An 18414-nucleotide genomic window follows, 5' to 3' on the forward strand; every position below is an offset into this window, starting at 1 on the left:
GCAAGTTCAACCAAAAATGTGTGTCGACTCGACAAAGGACCTCAGTGACGTGTGTGATTGGTTGAAGGGAGGTGGCAGCCAACCAGTCCTGATTTATTACAATATGTGTCTAAGTTAGTATAGTACCGTTATCCATGTCATCTTGATCTAGACTCAGTTGGAAGGCTGGCCCACGTTGTGTGATGAATACATTGTACCGGGATGGTATCATCCATGTCTTGGTATGTGGAATACATAATATCTTGTTGTCTTCGTTCACTATCACTGGTACCAATGTCTTGGCAAGCCTAGATATCACTCCGAGTCGCTTACGTATATGTCCTCCAAACGACTCGTCAGTGGCCGGGTCATAATATCGTACAGAATGTAAATTGTGATTCCTGATCACTGTCTTGTTGGCCGCACTGACATCCATCATGTCATTGTTGTTGTTGTTGCTGACATTGTTGTTGTCACTCCAAACAGTACTGTCTGTACTTGGTATTGATATAGATATTGAGTATGGACCAAATTGGATGGGCTTGCCGTCCAAGTTAGCCTGCTTGATTGGTACTGTGATTGTGTGTGTAGGGAAGATGGACTGACCGTGGACGACAAGGTACTCGTCCTCAATGTAGAAGAATGTCCTGTCCAATGTCTTGCTGTTGGTATGCTTTAACGCACGATACATGCGCACGTACTCGCTGTGTCTGAAGAACATGTGCTCGCCACGCAGTGCCATCGACACGTGATACAGCACGCGCACTGCGATGGGTTCTGGCAGCTCGACCAGTCTGATCAGCGGGATAGAGAACATTGGTAGACAACGATGAAATGTTTGCATCACCTCGTTCATGATGAACTCTTCAACCTGTTGTTGGAACATGTTGCGATACTCGCGAAAGATTGACAGCACTGAGTTGAAGTCCTTGGGAGGGATGTCCATGCGTGACAGCGCCAGACGGATGCGATTGCGTTCGAATGATGTCATATCGTTGGTGGCATCATGTGTGAATCTGACATTGTACACGTTGCATACGCCAAACAGCTCGTCCTTTGACATGTCTAGTAGTGGGCGGTAGACGCTGATGTTTCCGCCAGGTGAGTCGACGCGCCGCGACATTGCCGCCAGGCCCTCGATGCCACTGCCATGTTGTAAACGATGTATGAAGGTCTCTATTTGATCATTGCGATTGGATCCAACGAATATTGCATTGGCTTCGAATCGCTCGGCTATCTGTTTCAGGATGTCAAAGCGACGTCGACGCAACGCCGCCAACAATCCAGTTGCAGGGGGCCCGCTGCCAACCCAGTCGACCTTCATTACAATATGTTGTATATCGCTACCAAGTGCTTTGATGCATTCTGATATCGCAGGTATGTCCTCCGAGGGTGGAGTCAGACCATGATCAACCGTCACCGCGACTATCCCAATTCCATGATTATTGCACCATCCCTTCAACAGGAACAGCAGTGCCATGCTTTGATTGATTGAGTGAGATGATGAATGAGTGAGTGAGTGATGGAGCGAATGGAGTGAGTGATGGAGCGAATGGAGTGAGCGATCGGGTCGACCTACCTATCTGCACCGCCTGAAGCTGCGACTATGATGTATTTGCTCTTCTGTATGTCGGGATACTCATTCATACTCTTGATGAATCGATATAATAGTCGTTCGACTTCAACTTCATTCAGGGTTGAAGTTGCTCGTGACTTTGAATACAATGCCAATGCTTCATCTCTAATCTTTGTTACTTCATTATCATCAGCTGTTGTTGATCTCTTAGTAGTCTTTTTTGTCTTTATGGTACCTGTCTGTTGTTGTTGATGTGTCTGAATCTGTTTGAGTGACTTGTTGAATGTGGACATTGTGGCAGTGGCAAATGATCGATGGAGGAGTGATGATGACCGACATTGAGGCCCTAGGATCAGAGGTGAGCAAGCTGGTATTGCTTGTCTCAGTGACCTCAGCATCGTATTATGTATATGTATATAACAAATCTAGACAAGATAAAGAGAATGAAGTTGTTGCCTGAGGCAACTTGGCGAATTTTATACATTGAGGTGCGCGCGACCAAGTCTGCAGCGACATGCATGCAGACCCCTTTTGAAGGTTTATTGATGTGATGGATGAGAATGAATGAATGAATTAACATGGTTGAGCCCAGAGATAGTCTATCGATGACTGGCAACAGTGAATAGACAGGAGCAAAGAGCAAGGAAACAGGCACCGAGGGCTGCCCACCAGCCTCCGCCGGGCATCCACCTGTATAGGTTGTCCTGACCATAGATGTTGCTGCACCAGCGGTCGCGACAGTAGGAGGTGGTAAGCTCGTCGTTGTTGAAGGCGCTGGGCAGGCCAAAGATGGCAAAGAAGGCGATAAACAGTGTGGCGACGGTTCCACATGCACATCCAATGCACATCATCTTCCACATGCATGAGCGGCAGGCCTTTGGCGAGAGGAAGATGATCAACTGCAGCAAACAGGTGGCCAATGCCAATGCAGTACCAATAGTGAGGAATGACAGACTGGTACTAAATATCTGGCCAGTCTTTGTCATCTCATTGGAAATAACAATTGAATCACAAACTGAATTCTCATTATATCTATATCTATCATCCTATTATTATTGAGTTTGATTGATTGATTCATTGATTGAGCGAGTGGGTTAGTGTGTGTGAATGTGTGGTGTGTGTGATTGATTGGAATGATTCCATGTGATTGAATGAATGAGTAATGATTGAGTGATTGAAGTGATTGAGTGATTGAGTGATGTACTTACTGAGAATGAAGTCTGACACCTGTAGTTCAACCAGTAGAAGGATGCATCAGCTTGGTCTTTCTTAAATGTGGGCTTACGTGTGATCTGGAACCATGCGAACGAGAACGATAGTATACATCCAGCAATAACAAACAATGAAAGGAATATTCCAATCTTTAACTTCATCTTATATTAAATATATCTTGTATCTTTATATCTTTATATCTTTACGATTGAATGAGTTACTGAGTGAGAGAATGAATGAATGAGTGAGATGGATGGATGAATGAATGAGTGAGATGGATGGATGAATGAATGAGTGAGATGGAGTGATCGTTTAATGTTGACAACGGTGCAGAAAGTAAGTGATGCCATCGAAGCCCATCTCACTTAAAGGTTTGGATATTTTTTTTGATCAAAACGATCGGATTGTTGGATGATTATCATAAAAACTGGGAATAAGGTCCACCACCTTTAGCAGGTTGTACCAACTATTACACTTATTATTACTTACCTCTACACCTTGATGTGTATTTGCTGATTGATTGATTGATTGATTGATGAAGGGGCTAATGGATAAACACATTGGGTTGGGTGGAAGTGTCTGTCTCTATTTCCCAATTGCTTACCACAACATACTTGTAATGCAATGTATTTGCTAGACGAAGGAGAGGATGGGTTATCAAAGGTTCGTACGTTTATTTGGGTGTAGGTGGTGGATGCCAGTCAAAGGACTTAGAAGCTCTTCAAGAATCCCTTCTTCTGAGCGAGTCTGTTAAGAGCCTCATCGGACTGGGCGTTGTTGCGAACGAATCCACAGAAGGCAACAGTGGTCTGCTTTCCAGTGTAGAGTCCCTCAGAGTTAACGTGACCAATGTTGATTTGTACAGAGGCGTGATCCTTGGCAGTGATCAAACGGTTGGTGGCAGAGCTATAATAATTGAATTCAATGATGATTGATTGATTGATTGATTGATTGATTGATTGATTGATTGATTGATTGTTCGATCGATTAGTTTAGTTGTTTGATAGTCCTGTATTGTCACTCGCCAGGCGACAGCAGCAGCAGTAGCAGCAGCAGAAGCAGTAGTAATAGATCCATGAATATCTTCATTCCATCATGTGCTCCAAAACGAATGATACAATATCTTCATTCATTCATTCATTCATTCATTCATTCATTCATTCAATCAATCAATCAATGATTCTGTATGTTCCTGTATTTGTATTGTATTTTGTTGTGTTCTACTCTGTCATCATGAATGTTATGCTATGTCCACTCTACTCCATGGATTGTGGTGATCTTTGATTCTATTGCCAATTTGTTGCTGTAATTGTCGTTGACACAACCACTGCCCCTGCTACTGCGCTGTGATGTCTAAACCAATGAGCATCATGACACATACCACTTTCTTGGAGTGTACAACTCGATAGTCTTCTTCTCGTCGTTTTGCATGGTTATATGTATCTGTACCTGTGGGTGAGTCTACTTGGGAGCGAAGCGAAAGAACGTCAATGCTATCAATCTTGTTTCCTTCATAGTCGCCGCGAAGTTGTGTGTTCTGTTTGTAAAATTAAAAAAAACAAATTGGTAACGATACCAAAACTACCATGACTTCTTTTCATTCCTGTTTATCAAAGTTATACACACACAAACTACATTGTTTATTCTCTTCATTCACAAACAAACAAACACACAACACATACAGATAGACACTTGTTCGACACGAATGAGTAATTGATCACATAAGTGAACAATAATCATTCCTCACCAAAGTGGCAGAGTTGTCGCTACTTTGAGTGATTGTTGTCGACTTGGAGGTACAACTGCCACTTGAGGAATCTGTTGTTGTGGTCGTGGTGGTGGTAGTGGTGGTAGTCGAGCTGCTGCTATTGTTGTTGGTAGTATTATATAGATTGTTGGCAAGCTTTGGCTGGAACCAATACTTTTCAATCCATTGTAGAGTGGCTGCTAGGTCGACGCTGTTGGCCACGTCCTCCAGTGTCGGAATGAACTTGGGCTGGTCGAGGTCGATACTCTTTGGCAACAGTGGATCGATACGATGATAGCACTCACCGAGCAGTTGAGCACACTGGAAGTCTGTGATCTCTACTGTGGAGTCAAGGATCATGTCGATAAGGGTTGGCGCCCACTGTGCCAGACCCCAATCTCCAGCGCCATACTTGTCCTGTGTGAGGTACTTGCCGTCTCTGCCACTAGAGAGAGACAGGACCACGATGGACTTCATTGGGATGCCCGAGGAAATGGCACTGGTGACAGCGCATAGTGATGGATTGTTGGCGCAAACACCACCATCAACAAAACCCTGATAGATTGGGAAGTATGTTGGAGCGGCACTGGTTCTCAAGGCAATGTCCACGGCAAGATGATTGTTGGTGTTGGAGTTGTGTAGGTTGTGGAACAGACGTGGGGCCCACCTTCTATTCTTCATATCCACAGCCTCTCTATTGTGTATCAACACAAAGTCATGGTCCTCGATCTCTTTATCGTTTACATCTTGGTCATCACCATTTGGAAGATGAGCTGTAGATTGATTGTCCAATTGGAAGCTGGGCACCAACACCTTCTTCTTGAGATCTTTCAGTTTGATATCGCCAAACTGTTCACTCAACACCTGTTTAAGTTTGTAGTTGGAGTATGCTGAACCAATGGCACTGTCCAAGGACACCAGTTCATGGTACCATGACTTTGAGAAGATTTCAGGTGCCAACTTCTTAAAGAATACCTGTGTCTCCTCAATTGTCTTGCCCATTGCAAGTACCAATGATAGTATTCCACCAGCAGATGCACCTGTAATCATATCTACATTATCCAAGAATGTTGGATACACCTCTATTATCCTAAGTAACAGAGCTGTCTCTATTACAGAGCGTACTCCACCTCCATCCAAGGATAGAATACAAAATGTTCCTATCATATTATTATTATTAGTAATAATACTAAATAATATTTGTCTCTCTATATACCTTTATCTGAGGCCATTGAGTTATATATATTATTATTTTTCCTATCTAATGTATCTAGTCTAATGTTATAATTAGTTATTTGTTAATTCTTTGTTTGATTGTCCAATGAAAATGGTCACTTACCCTTTCTTTCTGTCTCTGATTGATATTTAAATAAATAATATTATATATATATATATATATAAATAATAATATAGTTTATTATATAATGGAATATGTTTGGTAAGTGTAATGAAATGTTATTGAATGTGTACACATAATTAATTTCAAGAGAGTGTATATCAACTATTACTATTGTGTGTGTGTATATGTGTGTGTGTTCACACACTAATAATTATACTCTTCTCTCTCTCTCACTCTCTCTCTCTCTCTCTCTATCCATCCCCTCTCTATTTGTGTGACTCACTCACTTACTCATTCACTCCACAAGAAGGGTTATTCATTGTCATTATACAACTCAACACACACACACTCTCTTTCTCACTTCACCAGGAACTCTCAAATACATGTTGACATAAACACACACATAAACACCTATCTTACAGATAAACACAAGTTGTGAGGTCATCTTTTATTTATTTGTGTTACCGAATGGAAATTCGATGGAGGTCACGACATCTACCCATCTTTTGATTTTGAACTGTGTGTGGGCGAGAATCATCGATCACAAGTCAAGACTTGTGTCGGACCAAAGCGAATGACCTTTGATTTGAGATTAATGAATCGTATTTGTTATAAGCTAAAGTGTTTGAATTTATTATTAATTATTTGTTGAAGCATCTGTCAACCCAAATTGAAACTTCATAATTATTTCAATTTTGATCAAAAAAATCTGGAACAAGTCCGTCCTTTGCACCTTGCACCAAAGACTGATCAAATATCACACTTGCCTCGCGACAGTTGGGTAGCAAAGACAATGGACACAAACACACACTATCCAATACCAATACATAATCATAGAGATATTTAGATAGTTATAGATAATAATAAATAATATGAGTTATGAGATTGTCAATGAAGACATTGTCATAAAAGATGATGATGAGAATGACAATCAACTACAACAACAACAAGCAATACTGAATGGAACAATGATTGTTGAACCAATGTCACCCGATTCAAATGAACAAAGATCACTACTATCATCAGAGAAGAATAACAATATAATCATCAACAATAACAACAACAATCATGATTATCAATCAGCAGAGACGACCCAAGAATCAACATCACCTGCAATTCTAACAGATGTACATTTGGAGGACCATGATAATGACGATGAAGATGAATCGCAATACCTTCCATTGGAAGTTGAGAAAATTGTGTCCTACTACATGTTGATATCACATCTAATCACGAGAATGGGTGATAAGATGTGGGAGTTCATTGTCCCCTTGACATTGATCGTCATCACTCCCAAGTCACTGGTTCCATCATCACTCTATGGTCTAGCAATCACCCTCGTCAGCATCCTGTTGGGACCAACAGTAGGAAGACTTATAGACATTGAAAGAAAGCTCAAAAGTAATACCGATCCTCCATGATTGATTGATTGATGGATTACTAATCATTCAACCCTCGACCCAACAATAATCAGTGATTAGAATAGGCGTTGCCTTGCAAGCACTGTCCATTGGTACTTCTGGAACAATGTTATTCTTTCTCATGAAACAGTCTACAAAGTATGAGAGTGTTAGACTGGACATCTTTGGAAACGTGCCTTCAACTTTGATGTTCTTGACATTGTTGTTCTCTTCGTCATTGCATTCGATCGCTGCTCAGATCATGAACATTTCGGTCGAGAGGAAATGGGTGCCAGCAGTGATCAAGAGGGACTCTAGCCTCACACGAATGAACACTCGCATGAGACAGATAGATCTGATCACCGAGGTGTCGGCACCATTCATTGCAGGCCTGCTCACCGTCATCCCAAAGGTCAGCGCATTGAATGCGTTCGTTGCCATTGCCGCGTTCAACTTTGCATCATTCTTCCCTCAGTTCTACTTCCTTCAGGTGGTCCACCAATTAGTACCATCACTAAACAACCGCAACAATGCAGTGGCAATGGATCAACTCAATCAAGAGCAACAAGACTTGGAGTACTCAGAGGTCCAACTGGAGCTCCCCAATGGTGCTGATCAACAGCCATCTACCGGTAGATCCTGCAGTTGGAGAACCATCATCTTGGGTGAGTGGAATCCGATCACCAACATTGTCAAGGGCTGGCGGCTGTTCATTCGGCAGCCAGTGTTCTTGGTCATCATGGCTTTTGTTTTCCTTTGGTTCACCATCCTCAGTCCACACGACCCACTGCTCACCGCCTATCTGTCATCGGCTGGCTACACCAACCTACAGCTGGGCATCTTTAGAGGTATTGGCGCACTATTTGGCCTGATATCAACTCTCTTGTTTGAGCCACTAGTACGCCGCTTCGACATGATCAACACGGCAACAATCTACATCATTGAGGAGGGTGTCACGGTGTTACTGGCTGGCCTGGTCTTCACTCTGCTGCCAAGCACAACAGTGACCAAGTACATTTTCCTCGTGTTGATCGTAGTGTCCCGAGTTGGACTGTATGGCTTTGAGATTGGCGAGATTCATTTTGTACAGCGCGGCGTCAAGGACGAGATACGCGGCAACATCAGTGGTGTTGAGTCATCACTGACCAGTCTGGCAATGCTCACAGTATTTGCTGGAGGACTCATCGTCAACTCCACATCAAACTTTTGGATTCTAGTTTGGGTATCCATCGCCTTCATCAATCTTGGCGGTGTCACACTTCTTGTCTGGCGATTCTCTGGCAAGTCATCAGAAAGTGCCAAACTCCTAAAGAATAACAAATAAATATTTATTATTATTACTTACATGTATTGATTGATTGAATGATTGATTGAATGATTGATTGAATGATTGACCACACAATGAATAATAAATATTATTTATTACTTTATAAGGTGTTAACACTTTAAAGTTGGGTCGCGACTATGTCAACATCACCTTAAGTTTTAATTAATTAATTCTCTAATATTTAAGTAGATAGGGTATGGTTACCAGGCAAAAACCGAGTGATGGTGATGATGGGGAGTAGTGGTAGTTGTGTGGGGTTAGTGTGAAAGTTGGGAATTCAGAAACAACACTGACCCGAATTGGATGAACAGTACTGCACTGTTGCACCCAAACTACCCACTCGTGGGGTAAATTTCATTTGATGGATGGCCGACAAAGCCTGAGCTCACACTAATCACCCATGCATTCATCATCAATCATACATTCATTCATTTACACACGGACACACCGACATACACATACATTCATTCACACACATACATAACAAATACACACGTTCAATTCAATTCAATTCAATTCAACAACAATACATACATATACTATCGTTTATATATATAATCACAAACGCCGCATTCTTTTCCAAAAGTGTTATTGATCGTTCAATTACATTTACATGTAGATTAGTCCAAACCTGTATCACCCTCCTATCCTAGCTTGTTATTGGTCATCACTATAATAATAATAACAACAATAATAATCATCATTACTCTAAAAGAAAGAAACATTAACAACTCTATCAATACTTCAAATAACATACACATCTGTATCTTTGATATCGACAATATCAAAAAGGCAGTGAACTCAATCATCTGATCAATCAATCAATCATACCAACACACATACCAACACATCAATCAAACAAATAATAATACTACTATGTGCAGATTTATATTCTATTTGGGACCACCTATTAAGTTATCGTCCATTGTGACAGAGCCATCACATGGATTGGTCCAACAATCACTTCACTCGACATGTCCAGGTGTACATTTGAATGCCGATGGCTTTGGAATTGCATGGTTCGTTCCGGAAATATCACCAAACCCTGGTGTGTTCAAGGATATCACGCCGGCATGGTCAAACATCAACCTGCGACAGTTGGCTCGTGTAACAAAGTCTGGATGTATCATGTCACATGTGCGTGCCGCCAGTGCTGGCGCCATCACCAACAACAACTGCCACCCCTTCACCTTCAAAAACTTCAGCTGGATGCACAACGGAACCGTCTCCTACTTCCCCAAGCTCAAGAGGAATATACTAAACATGTTGACGCAAACAGTGAGTAGTAGCAATAGTACATCAGTGGGCAAGCTGACATGGAACAACAACTAACATTCAATCAATCAAGGCATTCGAATCGATCAAAGGAACGACAGACAGTGAGATGGTGTTTGCATTATTTATTTCAAACTATGAGCGAGAGACTGGATACAAACCAAAGCCGGTGGTCCATCAGACGACAGCAGTCTACTCGACACATTGCTCGACCGAGCCAGAGGAGGAACCGTTCCCCCTCATCGACAACTCGGAGCTTTTCCCAAAGGTGCTGCGACAGACTATCAACCAAATCCATGAGCTCATCCTACAGTACGAGGTTGATAATGGACTCGTAAAGGCCGAGCCGGCCGGCGCCAGTCTCCAAGCGACATCCACCAAGTGCAAGCTGAACTTGGCCGTCTCGGACGGATCGACAGTGGTGGCCACACGATATGTCACCGGCACGATGGATGGTGCTCACACTCTATACTGGTCTCGCGCCAAGTCGATGGTGTGCGATCGTGGACAATGTCAGCTTGGTTCGTCCAAGTGTTCGGACCAATATTCACTCATCATCAGCTCGGAGCCATTGGCCAGCGACTTCAAATGCGAAGAAGTGCCCGTCAACCATATGGTCATTGCCAACTCTGAAGGTTTATTCTCCATCGAGCAAATCAATTGAAGCATTCAATCAATGCTTTAATTGATTGGTCTATCCCAAACTGCGATATCGATATCGAAATCGATCGAACAACCAACGACAACACATATGTTTGTGTTGGACTACCTACTCGCACTCCATCTCCCTCTCCATTCATCCAACCACTCCTCTCCGTCTATCCTCTTAAACTTACATTCTCTTTCCATTCTGGCAATTTCTGGCTCGTCAACCAACCCATCCAAGGGATAGGGATAACATGGCCATTGTTGTCCATTATGGAGTATAATAAACTTTGTAATTGAACTCTTTCTTGAGAGTACTTATCCATCATCCATCGCTCACACACTCAACTCAAACTCACACTCACTCACATCATTCAATCACATCAGCTGACTACCTTTGATGATGTGTGAGTGAGTGTGAGAGAGTGATGTTGATTTAGATATATCCCATCACAGTCGCCCGCTGGGCGAACACCAATCAAACAAGTCAGATTATTAAGCAAGCCAAAGTAATATTGAATTCTATCTATCTGTTGCTTGCCCATTGTACTCTGACTCGGCTGATTAATATACGATATCTATTGATTATTGGCAACAATTAGTACGATATATTCACCTGCTTGATTTAGGTTTGATGTATAATTAATATTATTATTATTACATTTCGAACTCAAGTTGGGGATTGATGTCCATCTTATTACTAATGTTTAGGTTACTCATGGTAGTATGTTAAAACTTACATTGTGATTGAGTGAGTGAGTGAGTAGGTCCCATCATCCATAACCATTGGAATAAAGTAATAAATACCTTCAATTATCAAACAACATTTCAATCATTGATTGACATTACTTATCCATCAAGAATATATAAATTAAAATATGGGTAAATACTTGGTAGCAATAATTTTGGTTCTATTTATTGTCCATATCGAAGGTAAGTCCCATAATAATTATTGGATTAATCATCATCCATCCTAACAATATCAAATCCATACATTATAGGTAACACTGATGATGATTGCCATACACCATGTGTCAGCTGTAAATGTGATGATGACTGCCCTTCTGATAACCGATGTAATGTGGGCTCATGTGTTGCTGGCCGATGTACTATCAAACATGTGACATGTCCTCCAACTAGATGTGGAGCCAACGGTACTTGTTCCACAGAGACTGGAAAGTGCATGTACAAACCAATGAATCCATATTGTTGTGATGACGGCAATGCATGCACCCGTGATTCCTTTGACCAATGTCTTGGCTGTGAGAACATTCCAATTGCCGGATGCTGTACCTCTGACAACCAATGCCAGGCCACTGCCAACTGTACCACCAGTACGTGTGTCAACAACAAGTGTGTCGCCAAGCCAATTCCAGGTTGCTGTACCTGTGATGGTGGTATGTTTTGTCAATCAATCTATTCATTACATCCTTCCGTGCATGTATACTAACTCGCGAATCATCAATTCTAGAATGCTCTGATGGTAACATATGTACCAGGAATACTTGTGACTCGGGAAGATGTAACTCTGTTCAGATACCAGGCTGCTGCAAGACCAGCCAAGAGTGCCCCTCTAATAAGTGCCAGACAGGTCATTGCTCAGACAATAGGTGCACATATACATCCACCGGTCTGTGTTGCAAGTCTGATGCCGGCTGTAGGGATCTTGATGTCTGTACTAAGGACACTTGTAATAGTGATGGCAGTTGTAGCCACACCCCAATCCCAGGCTGCTGTGTACTCGACTCCCAGTGTCCACATGATGATTGCAACATTGGCTTCTGTGGCAAGGACAACCAGTGCCACTCCAGACCGAACCCCGCCTGCTGCACCTGCAACGACGACTGTAACGATGGTAGGAACTGTACTGTAGACGTCTGTCGCAATGGCAAGTGTGAGCACTCCAAGTATGAGTGTCCGACCTACTCTGACTGTTGTTTGGCACGCTGCACTGGCTATGGATCGTGTGACCAGTCCTTCATTCCAGGTTGTGTGGACGATGGCGAGTCCGAGCACTGTGACGACAACAATGCCTGTACATATGATAAGTATGACTGCCTCAAGGGCTGTCTCAACATTCCCAGGAGCTGTGATGACCACAACCGCTGTACAACAGACTCTTGTTCCAGCGTCACTGGCTGCGTGCACACTGTAATACCTGGATGCTGTACCTGTGACGATGATTGTGATGATCACAACTCATGTACTGTGGACTCTTGTACGACCTCTGGACAATGTATCCACACACCAATTCCAGGTTGTTGCCAGAGCGATAACAGTAAGTAATCATACATACATTTGATTGATTGATTGATCCAACATTAACAATGGTACCATTTCTCGCCACTCTATAGATTGTTACGATGGAAACAACTGTACAATTGATACTTGTTATCGCGGAAAGTGTGTCCATGCTCAAATATCCGGTTGCTGTACTTGTGACTCTGGTATGTATCCACAATGATCATTACAGATATGTACCTTACTAACAACATCCAATCAATCAAACATTAGAATGTAATGATAACAATCTGTGTAGTGATGACTATTGCCAGGCCAACAAATGTATCCACAAAGACAATGGACAATGTTGTTTGTACGACTCTGACTGTCGTACCAATGGTGATCTGTGCGACACCAGCACATGTGTCAACAAACGATGCCAGCGCAGAACGATGGACTGCGACGATGGTCTGCCATGTACAAATGATTTCTGTCAGGAGGGCAAGTGTAAGTATCATTGATTGGCATGTCCATGTCCATGTCCCAATGGCCTTGACTAACAACATACTTTAATATTACATTCTTTGTTCATTCAGGTAAACATACTTGCAAGACCTGTCTCTAGGGTGAGAGAGTGAGCCAGGGAAAGAGAGAAAGAGAGATACAAGTTAGTGTACATATTCTACCATTCACTCAACTGATCGTTGGGACCAACAATAAAGTGTTACATACATATACATACATACATACATTACAACTATACTCGTTGCTTAAGCTCTGTGAATTTGGAATGCTTTGTCTCCATTGCATGCATCGATGCTTCCTTCTCGCCCACCAATACTTTGTTGCAGTCTAAACATATCAACTGGAACTTGTTGGTATCTGTGAACTTGCCCTCCTTGTTCTCCTTCTCGATGAATGATGTAGCTTTCTTCAATGTTGTCGCGTCATTTGATGAGAATATAGTAATGTCATACTCCTCGGGAGAGGGATGGATCTTGACCGGTGATAGTGCCAAGGCATCTTTGGGGGATTGGATAGTTAGGATGATGATCCTCTCGCTCACTCTCGGATAACATACCATAATGTATACCATCATAAACTACATATACCCTCTCTTTGTAGTTACAGTCCTCGCCATAGCGGTACAGGATCTTGGTTGATATATCGAATGCACCAATCTCCACCTTGTAGTGCTGGGACAGTATGGACAACTCAATTGCACCACCCCAATGCTTTGGGTTTGTGATCCATGCGCAATAGCTACTGTTATCCATCCCCAGGAATCCTTCATTATAAGTGAATGGATCCTCTATATTGATGTTGAGTGAGTGAGTGACCTGATTGATTGATTGAATGGATGACATACGCTTAACTACATTGACAATGATTGATCTTAGATGTGATGCCTTTGCTCTGTTCTTATGCTCCAATACGTATGCCACTGCACTAAACAAACAACTGTTGTCATTCTCTGTCAATCTTCTTACGATTGTTCCCTCAGGTCCACTGGTATTCGATGATGATGATGACGTTGCTGGTTTAGTAGTGGCTGTAGTAGCAGAAGCTGGGACACTTGATTCACCACCAGCAACAGCAATCTCCTCCACTGTTATTGTGTCACCATTTGTTATATACTTTGCAATTGTCTGCTCTTTGTCTGTTACATCAAGTGCTGCTGGAGGATAGCCACACAATACTGAGTTGAGTTGGATATAGTATCAGTTAGTGTCACAGCTCTCTACTTCGATCACTCTACTCTACTCTACTCACTCTTCTGTCTTGCGACCTCTATACCAGTCTTCTCTTGAATCAATGATTGAAAGGTTGCAATTGTAGTGGTAGCACTGTCCAATGATCTTATATTCTCTACACCAGCCTTACTTCTAATTCTCACTGCTATGTTATTACTCATTATTATTACTCTATTATATATATGTCTTATATTATTACTACAACATGTATTATGATGTTACTGAAGTGATTACTTTTAAACCCCTCAGGGGTAATGAATGGCTCACCCTCTACACCTTCTCTCTGATCCAAACTTAGACCTTCTTCCACTATGCTTGTGTTGGTCTACACAAGTAATAATGCACTTTGAACTTCACCACATTCGCCTCATCTAACCCCGAACAATCCGACTTCATCTTCATTCTTCCAAACCTCCTGGAATAAAATAGTAATCAAATACTAATAATTGTGTATATAATAATATAATAGTAATATATTCATCTCTCTCTCTAACTATATATCTCGAGTAATCCTCTCTCCCTTTCTCTTTCTCTCTCTCTATCTACACTGTAGTTGTTGCTGTGACGTTTGAGTGGCATCTGGTAATAGTGCTGTCGAGGATATGGGTGGCGTCAATGTCGACGATGATGTTGTAGTTGTTGTTGTAGTGGTTGTTGTTGTAGTTGATGTTGTAGATGTCGAGGACGATGATGGTGGTGGTGGCGTTGGAATGCTGCTGTTGCTACCACCTCCAACCACCACTACATCATTGACGATTGACGAAGAAGGTGATGTTGATGAAAAAGTCGAAGATGAGGCAGAGGAAGATAGTGAGCCAGAGCCTGTGAGTGGGCCGGCTGTACCTGTCTCGAAGAAGCTGGTCGTGTCCTTTGTAACCTCTTCGTTGTTCTTGTTGATCAAACTGGCGATGCTGTGGCGATACTTGGAGTGCTTCTCCTTCTTGAGCGTCTTGGAAACGGAGATGCCACAGGCGTTGCACAGGTCTTCGTTGTTGGGTCCTCGTCTCCACTCGGGTGTATCAGTGGCGTTGCAATGTGCACATGATTCAGGCTTCTTCTTGCGCGGCCTGCCACGCTTCCTTCGCACGTCGTCAGTGGCCACCTCTACCACGGGCTTGGGCCGTGCCTGGTTCTTCCTGGGCGGCTTGCTCGAGACAAAGTATACGCTGTGTAGTTCTAGTCGTGTCTTCTTGGTGCTGACGTTGCTGTCGATCGGATCATCCTCGCCATCGCTTGGTGGGGATCCAGGTGTCGCTGTGGTGGTCGTAGTCGAGGTCGATGTCGAAATGGTCGTGTCAAAAGGATGGATTGGTCGAGGTAGAAACGATGTTGGTGATGAGTATCCACTGCCACTGCTTGCCAACGTTGGCTCGGACATTTGTTCCAAGTCCAAGTCTTGGAATTTGTCCAAACTCTTTGTGTGTTGTTCTTTGTTGGCGAGTGTGGCGGCGGCAACTTGAGGGTCGGGAGGAGGTATCACAGCGAAAAGGTGTACTGATCTTGATGTTTGTTGATGTTGTTGTTGTTGTAGTAATAGTTGTTGTTGTTGTTGCTCATAAGCAGCGGCGGCCGCTGCTTGGTCGTATGGGTCTGAGCTGTGGGTAGGATCGATGTCTCGAGAGTAATGCTGAAAGTGGGAGGAAGGATGGTTGGTCGATGGGTACCGGCTGTTAGGCGGCACGCTACCGTGGCCAAAAGAAGAAGGAAAAAGGTTGTTGTTGTTGTTGTTGTTGTTGTCGCCATTAATACTACTATTACTACTACTAATACTGCTGCTACTACTGCTGTTACCAGCAGTAGTTGAGGCGCTAAGATTACTACTACTATTACTATTACTAATATTACTACTACTGCCACTACTGCTGCTGCTGCCTTTTGGATGCCGTATGAATGAGCCATTGGCGCCACTGATGATGCTGTTGCCGCTGTTGTTGTTGTTGGCAATATTGTCGGACTGTTGTTGTAATGAAGATCGATTGAAGTAGTTGGGTGAGGTTGGTGCGGTTGTAGGTGAGGTAGGGGTCACCGCCAATGGTTTGCTATAGGGTATACCGTTTGGCGATGTGGGGATGGCGCCACTGCCACCAATGATGGAGGAAGAGGAGGAGGAAGAAGAAAAATGTTTGGAGACGATGGTCGGCTGAGGCGTTGCGCCATCATCGCTATATTGTGGCTCGATGCCTCTGATAGATCGTTCATATAATCGTGATGAAATGTAGTTCATATTGTTGTTGCCGTTGCTGTTGCTGTTGACTAGTCCGCCATTGCCAACAAAGTATGGTGTGGTGTTGGACATGGACAATTGAGCGAGTGGCGGCGGATGGACACCATGTTGTTGGTGTGGCAGCAGGGCCTTGCCACCACTGCCGCCACTGGGCTTGAGTGAGACCAACTCTGGCGACTGCACCATATTCATTGGCTGAGCTTCGAGCTGTGAGTAATGCTTCTTCATCAGCTGATGTGGATGTGACTGTGGCTGTGGATGTGGCTGGGGCTGTGGCTGTGGCTGTGGATGTGGTTGATGAAGGGGTTCCCGCAGACGTGGTGGTACTTGGCCCAGCCAACTGCGTTGTCGCTGCTGCTGCTGTTGCTGTTGCTGTTGCAGATGTAGTTGGTGTTGTTGTTGCTGCTGGAGATACAACTGTTCCTGTTGATGTTGATGTTGTTGTTGTAGATGAAGTTGATGCTGCTGTTGTTGCTGCTGAGTGTTTGGTTGTGATTTATGGAAGTGAAATGGAAGAGGTATAGGAGGACTTGGTGATCTTGCTGCGTGGCTCTTGTCCCTTATGCTGGCGCCGCGGTTCATTGTATATTGAAAGAACATCCAACCATATATCCAATGCTATATAATATATATACTCATAAAATATATATATAAGTTTGATTGATTGGACTGGATTGGAGATGGTTTGGATTGGAGATGGATTGGACTGGATTGCTTGGTTGATTGCTTGATTGCTTAAATTATTGCAGTGCCTTATGATCCAAATGATGGTGCTGAGCTTGGTCCGTTTGTGGATGCTATTGTTGGTTTGTTTGATTGTTTATGCTGTTGTTGTTGTTTGATGATGATGTTGATGTTGTTGTCGCAATCAATCAATCAATCAATCGATTAATCAATCAAGGATGTAGCAAGTAATGTGGATGTGGATGTAGATGTAGATGATGAGGATGTGGAGGTAGTTGAGAAAGAGAGGTAAGGTAAGGTCAGGTCAGATCGGGATGGGAATGAATATATATGAATGAATGAATGAATGTGACTGACTGACTCGGCGATGGTGGAGGCGTGGGGGCGACGCGGGGGGTGTTGTGGCGAAAGAGCGCCAGACAGACGCGCCGGCCGGTCAACCAGCCATGCCAGCCATGCAAGCCAGGCAGCCACACTCCAGGGAAATAGAGGGAAGCTCTATGCCTATGCCTATACCTACCTCTTCGTGTTAAACAAACCACAACAGGGGGCGGGGTAGAGATGGATGGATGGACTAAACGCAACTACTTTAGTTACTTGACTGTAGATGCTGTTGTTGAAGATGGTTGGATGATGGATGGATGGATGGATGGCCACGGCACTTCTGCGATAGATGTAGATGGCTGGATGTGATGTTGAAAGGGTGCTGCGCTGTTGTTGGTTGCTGTTGGCAATGTGTAGATTGGAGCCGAGGATGGTGATTGGTTGTGATCACGGGTGGGGGTGTGTTTGTGTTTGTGGTGTGTTGGTCGAGTGGGGGTGATCACTGAGTGGGGCCTTTGTGATTGTGCGCGTGTGTGTACTTGTTTGTTGATCAATCTGTGATGTGGGGGATGGAGCTGGTGTCACAGTTAATGATTGGTGATGTTAAAGGTGATTGATTGGTTGTTGGAAGTAAGCTATTATTATTATTAATTATAGTTGTTTGGTTGGATGGATGGTAAGTTGTTATTATTATTATTATTGTTG

General features: G+C 43.2%; 11 protein-coding genes across 11 annotated transcripts; 4 read left to right on the top strand and 7 right to left on the bottom strand.

The window, feature by feature from the left end:
• Window positions 1–109: 109 nt before the first annotated feature.
• SAMD00019534_010680 (hypothetical protein) lies at window positions 110–1848 on the bottom strand (the record flags this gene model as incomplete). Its single annotated transcript, XM_012903035.1, has 2 exons — window positions 110–1460; window positions 1559–1848. The coding sequence occupies 2 exons, from the start codon at window positions 1846–1848 to the stop codon at window positions 110–112; spliced, it is 1641 nt and encodes a 546-aa protein (XP_012758489.1).
• A 306-nt stretch (window positions 1849–2154) lies between these two features.
• Window positions 2155–2931, bottom strand: SAMD00019534_010690 (hypothetical protein; the record flags this gene model as incomplete). The annotated part of the gene is made up of 2 exons (XM_012903036.1): window positions 2155–2570; window positions 2697–2931. Coding segments are annotated over 2 exons (651 nt in total), but the record flags the coding sequence as incomplete, so codon positions are not given.
• Window positions 2932–3477: 546 nt separating this feature from the next.
• Window positions 3478–4198, bottom strand: SAMD00019534_010700 (hypothetical protein; the record flags this gene model as incomplete). The annotated part of the gene is made up of 2 exons (XM_012903037.1): window positions 3478–3673; window positions 4149–4198. The coding sequence occupies 2 exons, from the start codon at window positions 4196–4198 to the stop codon at window positions 3478–3480; spliced, it is 246 nt and encodes an 81-aa protein (XP_012758491.1).
• A 325-nt stretch (window positions 4199–4523) lies between these two features.
• Window positions 4524–5669, bottom strand: SAMD00019534_010710 (hypothetical protein; the record flags this gene model as incomplete). Its single annotated transcript, XM_012903038.1, has 1 exon — window positions 4524–5669. A coding segment is annotated over one exon (1146 nt), but the record flags the coding sequence as incomplete, so codon positions are not given.
• A 1056-nt stretch (window positions 5670–6725) lies between these two features.
• Window positions 6726–8577, top strand: SAMD00019534_010720 (hypothetical protein; the record flags this gene model as incomplete). The annotated part of the gene is made up of 2 exons (XM_012903039.1): window positions 6726–7254; window positions 7328–8577. The coding sequence occupies 2 exons, from the start codon at window positions 6726–6728 to the stop codon at window positions 8575–8577; spliced, it is 1779 nt and encodes a 592-aa protein (XP_012758493.1).
• Window positions 8578–9456: 879 nt separating this feature from the next.
• SAMD00019534_010730 (hypothetical protein) lies at window positions 9457–10519 on the top strand (the record flags this gene model as incomplete). The annotated part of the gene is made up of 2 exons (XM_012903040.1): window positions 9457–9858; window positions 9929–10519. The coding sequence occupies 2 exons, from the start codon at window positions 9457–9459 to the stop codon at window positions 10517–10519; spliced, it is 993 nt and encodes a 330-aa protein (XP_012758494.1).
• An 859-nt stretch (window positions 10520–11378) lies between these two features.
• Window positions 11379–13348, top strand: SAMD00019534_010740 (hypothetical protein; the record flags this gene model as incomplete). Its single annotated transcript, XM_012903041.1, has 6 exons — window positions 11379–11433; window positions 11502–11897; window positions 11972–12778; window positions 12855–12947; window positions 13015–13230; window positions 13320–13348. 6 exons carry the CDS (start codon window positions 11379–11381, stop codon window positions 13346–13348), a joined length of 1596 nt encoding a protein of 531 aa, XP_012758495.1.
• A 132-nt stretch (window positions 13349–13480) lies between these two features.
• On the bottom strand, window positions 13481–14638 carry SAMD00019534_010750 (hypothetical protein; the record flags this gene model as incomplete). The annotated part of the gene is made up of 4 exons (XM_012903042.1): window positions 13481–13746; window positions 13805–14035; window positions 14093–14422; window positions 14497–14638. 4 exons carry the CDS (start codon window positions 14636–14638, stop codon window positions 13481–13483), a joined length of 969 nt encoding a protein of 322 aa, XP_012758496.1.
• Window positions 14639–15021: 383 nt separating this feature from the next.
• Window positions 15022–15789, bottom strand: SAMD00019534_010760 (hypothetical protein; the record flags this gene model as incomplete). The annotated part of the gene is made up of 1 exon (XM_012903043.1): window positions 15022–15789. A coding segment is annotated over one exon (768 nt), but the record flags the coding sequence as incomplete, so codon positions are not given.
• SAMD00019534_010770 (hypothetical protein) lies at window positions 15080–15937 on the top strand (the record flags this gene model as incomplete). Its single annotated transcript, XM_012903044.1, has 1 exon — window positions 15080–15937. One exon carries the CDS (start codon window positions 15080–15082, stop codon window positions 15935–15937), a length of 858 nt encoding a protein of 285 aa, XP_012758498.1.
• Window positions 15938–15953: 16 nt separating this feature from the next.
• Window positions 15954–17283, bottom strand: SAMD00019534_010780 (hypothetical protein; the record flags this gene model as incomplete). Its single annotated transcript, XM_012903045.1, has 2 exons — window positions 15954–16072; window positions 16248–17283. The coding sequence occupies 2 exons, from the start codon at window positions 17281–17283 to the stop codon at window positions 15954–15956; spliced, it is 1155 nt and encodes a 384-aa protein (XP_012758499.1).
• Window positions 17284–18414: the final 1131 nt, after the last annotated feature.

This window comes from Acytostelium subglobosum, assembly GCF_000787575.1.
Source record: "Acytostelium subglobosum LB1 DNA, scaffold: scaffold2, whole genome shotgun sequence".
NCBI lineage: Eukaryota > Evosea > Eumycetozoa > Acytosteliales > Acytosteliaceae > Acytostelium > Acytostelium subglobosum.